Consider the following 11,164-nt stretch of genomic DNA (forward strand, 5'->3'; position numbering starts at 1 on the left):
ACGACAGTACAAATATATGTGTATGTTTGGATTGGCTTCTACAAGCCTCAAAAGCACTTCTAGTGCACCTCAACTTGAAAATTGGTTTTTTTTTCTTGTTTGGATACTTTTTCAAAATCAATTCTCCTACTCCAAAAGCTATTCTAGTAGAAGCTACAATTCCTAGCTTTTGAGTTTAGTAGAATCAATTCTACATATATTATATATTATTTATTACAACTCTTTTGAATTTTCCTTCTTTACCCTCTTTAATTTTTATCAATTACTTCTTTTCTTTTTTATTTGTATTAGAATTTATTACCATTTTGGTAATTATCCAATTCAAAATCACTTTTGTTAAAACTATCCAAACATCATTAATTGATAACAATCACTTCTATATCATTGTATCCAAACATAAATCAATTATTCTAAACTCAATTCTGTTGAAATCAATTTTACTAAACTCAACTCTTTCAGAATCAATTCTGTCCACCGCCAATCCAAACACACCCGTAGATATAAATATTATCTTCGTGAAAAACATATAAGTGGATAAAATTACACTTGAACGAAAAATTATTACAATGTTAATGTGAGTTAGAAATCTCACATAATTTTAAAAAGTTAAATTGAGCAATATATAAACATATAAGTGAAATGATTCATACTTAAATATATTGTGCTAAGATTTTAAGTGAATACGGATGTTTTTCACTCTTAGTCGTCCACGTCACAGTGTATGATAATCTCAAGCTTCCCTCATGGTCCAACATAAACGTTGTCTTTCATTTATAAATTATTTAACTTCTCTAAAGTGTGTGAAATACAAATTTCTAGTGTTTTGAGCTTCTAAGCTGAAATATGCATAAAATAAAGTAATATAAAACAATAATAAACAAATAAAGAATGTATAAAAGTTTTTTGACTGTGTTTTGAATATATATATATATATATATATATATATATATATATATATATATATATATATATATATATAATTTTATTAGTTTATTTTTAAATAAATTTTAAATTTAAAAAAATAAATAATTACCGGTACTCAATCAAACTTAAAAATATTATTTAAAAAAAATTACAAAATTATGTTTCACTCTGACAAAAGTGAAGTAAAAATATGCACTAGTTGATTGTGCACCTCTCGTAAAAACACTTCTAAATATTTGTACTATATATTCATATTATCATGTAGAGAATTAAATTATCACCACCGTATAGTTTCTGATTTCTGAAATCTGAAATCATACATCTTTATTGTTCTGATGCTTTTGTCCTCTAGTTAACATAGGTATAGTATAGTCTTGTCTTGTTTTATAGCGGTTTTATAGATATGTTGAATACCAAAACTCCAACATAAAAACCAATCACCTCACCACCATAACCATTGCATCAAACAACCTTAGCTTCTACTATATAACACCAAACACATTCCACAACTTCCACACTCTCTTCTCTATTCAATGGATCCTAACACCTTACATTCTTCACACTCACATTGTGTGCAACTGGAAATTCACCAAGTTGTTCCACCACCTCACAAAACCACTTTACACAAACTCAAACTTAGGCTCAAAGAAACTTTTTTCCCTGATGATCCCATGCGCCAGTTCAAAGGAAAATCTCCTAAGACAAAACTTATCTTAGGAGCGAAATACATGTTCCCGGTTCTTCAATGGGGCGCGAATTATAATTTGAAACTCTTCAAATCCGATCTTGTTTCCGGCCTTACTATTGCTAGCTTGGCCATACCGCAGGGAATCAGTTATGCTAAGCTTGCCAATCTTCCTCCAATAGTCGGACTATGTGAGTCTATACTTACTATTGTTCCGTTCTGAAACCTGAATTGCTGATACTGATGATAGATAATAAATATTATATTTGTTTTTCAGATTCTAGTTTTGTTCCTCCACTTATTTATGCTGTTCTTGGAAGCTCAAGGGATCTAGCAGTAGGGCCTGTTTCAATTGCGTCGCTTGTTTTAGGATCTATGCTTCGACAAGAAGTGTCACCTTCTGGTGAACCTGTTCTGTTTCTTCAACTTGCTCTTACTTCAACCTTTTTTGCTGGTCTATTTCAAGCTTCACTAGGAATTCTAAGGTAATAATGATTCAATCTTTTTTACTATAAAGTTTTAGTTATATTATTTGTTAATGATTAAAGTGATTAATTAATGATTACAGGTTAGGATTTATTATTGATTTTTTATCTAAAGCAATCCTGATTGGATTCATGGCTGGAGCTGCTATAATTGTGTCTTTGCAACAACTTAAGAGCTTACTTGGAATCACACACTTTACTAAAGAGATGGGTCTTGTTCCTGTTATGACTTCTGTTTTTCAAAATATACATGAGGTTAATTAATTCATTAATTAATTACTTAGTTAATTAATTAATTACTAGTTCATTTTCTTTATTTTTTTTTCTATATTCTTCTTATAGAATTTTTGTGCAGTGGTCATGGCAAACAATAGTGATGGGAATTTGCTTCTTGGTGATACTACTCATAGCAAGACACGTTGTACGTTATTATTCTCTTCTTTTTAACTTTTATGTGTTACAAGAATTTTCATTCATTCTATAATCTCACCTCTGTCTGTGAAGATTTGTTTGCTTATGTGCATGAATTTACTTAATACGACATTTTTGAACAATTTTTAAGATTAAAAAAAACAAGAATCATCAATGATGTTTGTCACATGAGAATATGTTCACCAGGCAAAACTCAAAACCAGATTGGATTGATTTGTTTTTTTGTTCGTGTTGCTCTGTCAAAATGGATTTTGCTATCTCAAAAATTAATTTAGTAGTTTACTTTACACATGTATTATTTCATTTGACTTAAATATTTTTTTCAGCTGTTAAATTTTCAAGACTGGTTGATATAAAATTTCAAGTAGTTAGTACATGCTAATATAACATCGTCACATTATAGTAATGTGTGTCACATTAGATGACCATGTGATTTTTATGAGACAGACAAAGCAAAACCAATCTAACATAAAAAATCTGCAAAAAATAATGTAGATATAAATATAAAGTCTTTATTATTTTTAAGTAAAATAAATAAATTTTATAATAAACAAAATTAAAATTAAAATTTGTTAAAAATAATAAAATCTACTATTAAATCAAATATATATTAGATATTCCTAATAAAGCAATGCTTTTATTATTTATTTTTTTGGTTTATTGAATAACTGATCCAAATAAATAAATGCATGCAGAGCATAAGGAAACCAAAACTATTCTGGGTGTCTGCTGGAGCTCCTCTTATGTGTGTCATCATCTCTACTCTTCTGGCTTTTGCTATCCAGGCTCAAAATCATGGCATCAGTGTAGTAAGCCACTACTCCCATCGCATAATATATGAAACCATCGCATAATATATGAAACCCAGACACAGATACCAGTCAACATCGATAATAATTTTATAAAAAAAATTGAACGTAATGACAAGTGTTGGTGTCCGACCTGATGTGAACACAGATACGCATTTTTTCAGAGTTGTTGGTGCTTCAGAGCACATAAGTATAGTCATTTTAATTTTATTATTTTATGTATATGTGATTATATAAGACAGCCATGAGTTTAATTATCACCTCTGTCTTCTGATATGGTTGCTAGATTGGAAAATTACAAGCAGGAATAAATCCTTCTTCATGGAATATGTTGAAATTTCATGGAAGCCACCTTGGTCTAGTTATGAAAACAGGGCTTATCACTGGCATTTTGTCGCTAACTGTAAGTTTACCAATAATAACTTCCCTCTTTCTTACAATATATTCTCTATTAATCCTGCAGTAAATTTGAAAGTTACATACAGTACACATATCTAAGAAGGAGAAGCATCATAATTATGTGTATATAGTTGATTTTATAACTGGCAAAAAATGGAAGAGTGACTTTTTTTATTAAAAAAAACAGGAAGGTATTGCAGTAGGAAGAACATTTGCAGCTCTGGGAAATTACAAAGTAGATGGAAATAAGGAAATGATGGCAATCGGGTTTATGAATGTGGTTGGCTCTTTCACTTCCTGCTATGTCACTACAGGTTCTTGTTTATCATCTACAGACGAAACGCTTTTATCATTATAGACGTCGAGCAATTCGGTATTAGAATCACATGTTTACCTCATTGAAACTATGAATTTCAGGTGCTTTCTCTCGTTCAGCTGTTAATAACAATGCCGGAGCAAAAACAGCAGCTTCAAACATAGTAATGTCTGTGACAGTGATGGTGACACTCCTTTTTCTTATGCCATTGTTCCAGTACACACCTAATGTTGTATTGGGTGCAATCATAGTCACGGCGGTGATTGGCCTTGTTGATATCCCTGCTGCTTGTCACATTTGGAAGATGGACAAGTTCGACTTCCTTGTGATGTTAACTGCTTTCTTGGGTGTTGTTTTCATCTCAGTCCAGGAAGGCCTTGCTGTTGCAGTAAGTTCATTTTTGCTCATAATCTTCACCTTGTCAACGTATTTTGTCGATTTGCATAATTTTCACCTTGACAAGGGATGACAATGCTATTGATCAGGTTGGATTATCGACTTTTAGGTTACTCCTGCAAATTACGAGGCCTAAAACAGTAATGATGGGGAATATACCAGGGACAGACATATATAGAAATCTTCATCAATACATGGAAGCTAAAAGAATACCGGGCTTTCTTATTTTGAGCATCGAGGCTCCCATCAATTTTGCGAACATCACATATCTCAATGACAGGTTAGTTTTTTCTTTGCAAAGTTAATCAAATATGTTAGTTTTATTTCTGTATATTATTGTTTCCTCTGTTGCTCAACTATTTAGTATTGACATGCAATATTAGGACAATGCGATGGATTGAAGAGGAAGATAACGAAAAGGAACACTCGAGCCTTCGATACTTAATCCTAGATATGTCAGGTAATATGAGCTTTCGATTATTGCATGCACTATGTTTTACAATCTATATTTGAGCATATTTCAGCTACCTTCTTAATTCATATTTATTTGAAATTGTTAGCTGTGAGCGCCATTGACACAAGCGGAATCTCACTTTTCAAGGAATTAAAGGCAACAATGGAAAAGAAGGGCATTGAGGCAAGGACACTTAACTTTGAAATATTCTTTATTTGTTTACATATACCTTAGTCTAAATATTGAATAAATCATGTTATTTGTGACAGCTTGTGTTGGTGAATCCACTGGCTGAGGTCATAGAAAAGTTGAAAAAAGCAGATCACGCTAATAATTTCATTCGAGCAGACAGCCTTTTCTTGACAGTTGGAGAGGCTGTTGCTTCACTTTCATCAACAATGAAGAGTCAAACAACCACGACAGAAGAAACACAAAACCGTGCCACGTAACTGATTAGTTAATCAAGATTGCAGGATAAATATGCTGAGATAAAAATGTAGACACCGCAGAAACAGACCGCATAGAATTTGTATCAAATCAATTATTGTAACATTCTACACTATACAGTTTAAACGTTTAAAGTGAAATATAATTTCAACAGTTGTGCTGCGGCTTATTAGATATATGCCTCAGAATTTTTGTTTATAATGCAACAACTTGGTGCTTTTCAATTCAAGCATTCGCGTTGATTTACATGCACTCTTGAGTACATAGATTATAAGTTTGTTGTACTCTCAAAACATTTCTTATTATTGTAGCAACCAGTTTATTCCACAACAGCAATTGAAGTTTTGATCCTTAATGCCAATGGCTATATCTTGCTAAACTAAAATTAATTAAGATAATAATGCAGATTGAGGTAACTAACAGCATCCTAGATGTTAGGAGGAAAAGACAGTACAAGTTAATGGATGAAATTAGATATCACATTATGATTAGGTTAGGTGCAAAGTCCTTCTAGCTGAATCTTCCATGATCCTAATCGGCAGACCACATTTCAATCAATTTCCAATCATGAGAAAAAGCAGTTATGCTTTATGACTTACAATTTAAAGCAAAAAGTGTGTCTCCATTCTACGGTGAGGACTAATCTATCTATCTACTCTCATGAGTTTATCTGCAAACAATCATATATTTGTGCTTTAAACAACATCATGCAAACAGAAACAACTATACGTTTGTCATTGATGAACAGTAGCAATTATTTTATTTTTCTCTTATAATGTTTGGGTCGTGTTAGGTGTTCGTGTCGAAGTTCGTGCTTCATAGATTACGAAGGATTAGAAAGAGATTCATTTGATGTTACTCAATCAGATATTACTGAAATTTACCCAAATCTTGTTGATCATTCAGGAAACTAATCAGGCTGTAAAACAATGAAGGTATGACAACAGGAGTTACAGGACCTTATTAACCGTATGATGGCCGAGGAACCCTTTGGTATCCATGCCATGCAAACACGCCTCAATCCTAGATCCAAAAGATAACCTATTAACCTATCATCTTAGTTACAACATATCACAAGATCATGAATTTCAACAAAAGATCAGACACATACAGAATCACAACAATATCAATATGGAAGGTACTCTCCATCAAAGGAACGAAAAATGAGTCAACTAATAAATTAATTATGAAAATCATAAACAGACTAAAATAGGGATGAGACCTAGTTACTCAGGGCATGTCCTTCTAACAAGCCAAACTTCAAGTGAAACTTCTTCTCATTACAGTCCAGCATTTCACTCAAGCTGCAATTCAAATTCCTCTGCTGCAGTAGTTTGTGCCGCAACACTAACTTTTTCTTCAGGCCGTGACGAAAGAAGCAGGGATAATCAATTATTTCATCAACTTGTCTCCCCATTACATCTACTAAAAACTTGATCCTCGGTTCTAAAGAATTCCTAACACTCTTGATTAGGATAGGCGGAAAACCAACCACCAAATCAACTATCTGCCTCCCTTGAAACCCACGACCCTTTAAATAATCATAATTGTGTACCAAAACCTTGTTCACATCTCTACTCAAAATCGACGGGAAGTTCAACGCCAGCATTTGAAGATCCTGCTCAGTCAGACCAATTGACTTCAGAAACTCCGAAGTAGGACGGAGCCTTTTATCAACACTATAACCCATGATAAACGGGTCCTTGACCAAAATTTTACCAATCATTCCGTCTTTATCAAGACCAATACTAGCCAGAAATTTCACAATCTCCCCCATCTTTGTCTCAATACTGTAACTAATAAGCCTAGGGTTTAACAGTAGAATTTTCCCGATTTGCTTTTCGGGGACTCCTAATGCTTGAAAAAAGGCCAAAACCGGACAAAGCTTCTCTTCCACACTATAAGAAAGTATGTGAGGGAACTTGGCAATAGCAGAGGCGACTTCATGAGGCTTTGTTGCAAGTGTGTTGAGACATTCAACCATGGGAAGAATCTTCTCATTGAGGCCGAGCACGAGAATTTTCGGGCATTTTGAAACGATTGAGGGAAGTTTCCTTTCTTGAATTCCAATATTTTTCAAATACTCCCAATTTTCACTTGCTCTTTCTTGATGAACCATCTCGAGGCGCTTGCATTTTTTGAACATTCCTTGGATGATGTTATCATCGAAACCTCTGTCTTTGAAAAACCACATCATGTTACTGCTGTTGTTGCCGCTACTGGTTTCCATTTTACACTACAAATTATTCATTCAAAAAATATAAACATTTAGTTCACACAAATTCTGCAAGTAATTCCAATTAAATAATACAGAATTTTATAATATATTTGCGTTTTAATTTGAATTGACGCGCATTCCAGTTTGTAGTATAATTTAGGATTCATAAATTCTATTACAGCTTCCACATGATAGAATTTAAAAATGAAAATAAAATAAAAAGAAGAGAAATGGGGAAACTGATATGTTACCAAAAGTGCTGTGTATGATAGCAAAGGGTGCTATAGAGACTGAAGTCGTTGAAGTGATAAAGACGGAGACATAGAAGTGGGTTTAGTCAGAGTCACAAGTGAACTGAGAGTGAAGATGAGAAGACAACATGGATGAAGAAGAGGATAGAGTGTGTAGATTCCCACCCACTCACGACGTCGTTTAACTGTTTTTTTTTTTTTCTATAGTTTTTACCACTATTGTTTTACAAAGTGTTGTTACATAAAAAAAAATTAAATATTTTCATAAATACTTTAAATTTTACTTTTAGTCTCTCAAAATTATTTTTAAAGAATATAGTTTTTATGAATTTTTCATCCATATATTTAGTCTCTCATGTTAAGTGAGACTAAATGACTATGACATGATAATACAAGTAAATTAATTCTTACTTTTTTTTTTAGCTTTAATTTGACTAAAATATATTATTTTTAATGTGGCTTGTAAAAATCTTCTATATTAATTTTATGGTTAAATATGTTTTTGGTTTCTATAAAATTATCAAAATTAATTTTTGGTCCTCATGTTTTAGTCCCTACAAAATTATTTATGCAAGTAGTTTTAGTCCTTGTAGAATGACTAAAACGTCATGAAAAAATAATTTTATAAAGACTAAAACATGAAAAAAAATTATAAAGACTAAAAGTCAATTTTAAGATATTTATAGAAACTAAAAATATATTTAACCCTTAATTTCAAACTTTCCTTTTAAAAAACCAAATGTCTCTAACTTTAGTTTTTCAAAAACTCTAAAATGTCTACTATTCATGATTGTCTCTCTCGCTCGCGCTCCATTGAAGACATTTGAAGCTTCGTTGAAGATGTTAATAAGTCATTGATTTTTGTTTGAATATGAATGGTCTACAAGTGAATTGACTTATGTGGAAAAGTTTAGAGAGAAACAAAAAGGACATGAAAGTGGTGAGGATAGTGAATCAAGTGAAGACCAAGACAATGAATAAAAGATAATGCATGCTTTTGATGAAGACCTTGATGAGGGGTTTAACTTAGGGGTGGATAAATGTGAGTCTAGAAGGGAGAATGTTGATGGTGCTGATACAAGTCAACCAACCAACTATATGTTTACCACAGAGGAGATGGATAGGGAACATGTCATAGAAGAAGATTACATGACAGATGAGCTTGATACTGAGGCAGATGAAGATAGTTGTGATGACATACATGCAGTGATTAGGTTCAATGAAGCGGAAACACTTACAAAAGATTTCACATTCAAAGTGGCAATAGAATTTTCATCTTTGAAGCAATTTAAGAAGGGCTTCTCAAGGAAACACATTCAAATTAAACATTGGAAGACCAAAACCTGGATTGCAACCAAGATTTGAAAAATGTTACATGTGTTTTGATGGCACTAGGGATGGCAAGCAGACCCGCAGCCGCGGGGGCTACCTGCATCCGAACCCGAGTCAACGGGTGAAAACCTGAGTTGACTGTGTTTGGGTTCGGGTGCCACCTGATATTTCGAGTGCGGGTTTAGGTAGTGTGAAACCCGCACCCGAAACCCAAAATCACAACCGCTTATATATATATATATATATATATATATATATTGTGGAAAATTGTAGGAAAAATATATTTTATGTATTTTGATGCGGGTTTGAGTTTGGGTGAAAAAACCCGAACCTAACGGGTGTGGGCGTGGATGTTATTTTGCCACCTGAACAACATTTGGGTTTGAGTTCGGGTTCAGGTTCCGATTTTGGTGCGGGTTTGGGTAGTGTAAAACTCGCACCCGACCTGACCTGTTGCCATCCCTAGATGGCACAAAAAAGGCAGTGACACAGGCATGTAGACCATTAATATGATTAGATGGTTTTCACCTAAAGACTTAATATGGTGGAATTTTGTTGATTGTTGTTGGGAGGGATGCTAATGATCAGTATCTTCCTATTGCTTTTGGGGTTGTAGAGACTGAAACTAAGGACTCTTGGAGTTGGTTTATTAAGCTACTTCTTAAAGATATTTGTGATACTAGATGGTGCCTTATTTATAATCAACAAAAGATATGTATAATTGTTTATGGTTATTATTATTATTTTTTGTCATTTTAGTTTATTGAAATCTTATGTTGCTATTTATATGTAGGGACTTTGCAAGTTTTTTAGAGGAATATCTTGCATATGAACACAGGTTTTGTTTGAGACATTTATATGCTAACTTCAAAAATAAGTTTGGAGGTGGTACATTATACAGAGATTTCATAATAGTTGCAGCAAAGGCAACCTAACTTTAAATCTCACATCTCATCATTCTTCTAAAAGGGACATCTCCAAAACAACTTTTCTTTATTTGGTCCCTACTTGCATTGGTAGGAAACCAAACGACCATGGCATCCACAAAATGTCTAGCTCGAGATTTTACAATAGAAGATGAAAATGAGATGCCTTTGGTTGATTTTATCTTCGAAAAAGCCATTGAAATAGAGAGATACAAAGCTCGTTTGATTGCTAAAGACTACACACAAACTGAAGGTATTGACTACATGGTCACTTTTTCTCTAGTTGCTAAAATGACCAGCATCAGGCTCTTCTTGGCCATTGCTGTTTCACAAAACTGGTATTTGATTCAACTCGATGTTAATAACGTTTTCCTTCATGGAGATCTTGATGAAGAGGTTTACATGACACCACCTCCTGGTCTTGTCCCATCAAATCCTGACCATGTTTGCAAGCTTCAAAAGTCTCTTTATGGCCTGGAGCAGTCTAGCAGACAGTGGTTTTCTAAACACTTTTCCTTACTCCTTTCCTTAAATTAAAAGCAATCCGCCTCTGATCACTCCCTCTTCACCAAACTTCATGGAAACACCTTCATTACCCTCCTCATTTATGTTGGTGACTTAATCATTTCAGGAAACAATGTCGCAGAAATCAACACCCTTAAACACATACTTGACACCACTTTCAAAATCAAGGACCTTGGAGACTTGCAATATTTCCTTAGCCTCGAGATCCCACGCTATCCTCTTGGTATTTTTATTTGCCAACGCAAATATGCTCTTGAACTCCTTCATGACACATGCCTCCTTGCCAACAGACCTTATCCCACACCTATAACTAAATCTCATATACACTCAATTGTTGATCATTCACCACCTACATATGCCATTGCTTATCGAAATCTTATTGGTCGTCTAATATATTTATGTTCCACCAGACCTGACCTAAGTTACTCGACTCCACAACTTAGTGCTACTTAATGTCTTCTCCAACATGCAGCCATCTTCAAAATGCGTACCGTGTCCTCAAGTATATCAAGCAATCTCTTTCTCGATACCTATTTTTCTCTTCTTCGTCTTCCCTCCAGCTCAA

General features: G+C 33.6%; 2 protein-coding genes across 2 annotated transcripts; one reads left to right on the forward strand and one right to left on the reverse strand.

The window, feature by feature from the left end:
• The first annotated feature begins 1,199 nt into the window (after positions 1–1,199).
• On the forward strand, positions 1,200–5,593 carry LOC131602544 (probable sulfate transporter 3.3). The gene is made up of 12 exons (XM_058874684.1): positions 1,200–1,800; positions 1,887–2,094; positions 2,178–2,349; positions 2,450–2,515; positions 3,222–3,335; positions 3,622–3,738; positions 3,922–4,048; positions 4,152–4,438; positions 4,536–4,726; positions 4,830–4,906; positions 5,007–5,083; positions 5,170–5,593. The coding sequence occupies exons 1-12, from the start codon at positions 1,458–1,460 to the stop codon at positions 5,347–5,349; spliced, it is 1,959 nt and encodes a 652-aa protein (XP_058730667.1). The 5' UTR covers positions 1,200–1,457; the 3' UTR covers positions 5,350–5,593.
• An 840-nt stretch (positions 5,594–6,433) lies between these two features.
• LOC131602545 (transcription termination factor MTERF6, chloroplastic/mitochondrial) lies at positions 6,434–7,978 on the reverse strand. The gene is made up of 2 exons (XM_058874685.1): positions 7,817–7,978; positions 6,434–7,583 (listed from the first exon to the last, which is right to left on the reverse strand). The coding sequence occupies exon 2, from the start codon at positions 7,575–7,577 to the stop codon at positions 6,570–6,572; it is 1,008 nt and encodes a 335-aa protein (XP_058730668.1). The 5' UTR covers positions 7,578–7,583; positions 7,817–7,978; the 3' UTR covers positions 6,434–6,569.
• Positions 7,979–11,164: the final 3,186 nt, after the last annotated feature.

This window comes from Vicia villosa, linkage group LG5 (assembly GCF_029867415.1).
Source record: "Vicia villosa cultivar HV-30 ecotype Madison, WI linkage group LG5, Vvil1.0, whole genome shotgun sequence".
Classification (NCBI taxonomy): Eukaryota; Viridiplantae; Streptophyta; class Magnoliopsida; order Fabales; family Fabaceae; genus Vicia; species Vicia villosa.

Bases quoted from the DNA above. Each gene is read 5' to 3' on its own strand.
- LOC131602545 (XM_058874685.1), bottom strand. From the start codon at position 7,577: ATGGAAACCAGTAGCGGCAACAACAGCAGTAACATGATGTGGTTTTTC.
- LOC131602544 (XM_058874684.1), top strand. From the start codon at position 1,458: ATGGATCCTAACACCTTACATTCTTCACACTCACATTGTGTGCAACTG. The intron at 4,439-4,535 runs GTAAGTTCATTT...GCTATTGATCAG, and splicing joins AGGAAGGCCTTGCTGTTGCA to GTTGGATTATCGACTTTTAG. The intron at 4,727-4,829 runs GTTAGTTTTTTC...ATGCAATATTAG, and splicing joins ATCACATATCTCAATGACAG to GACAATGCGATGGATTGAAG.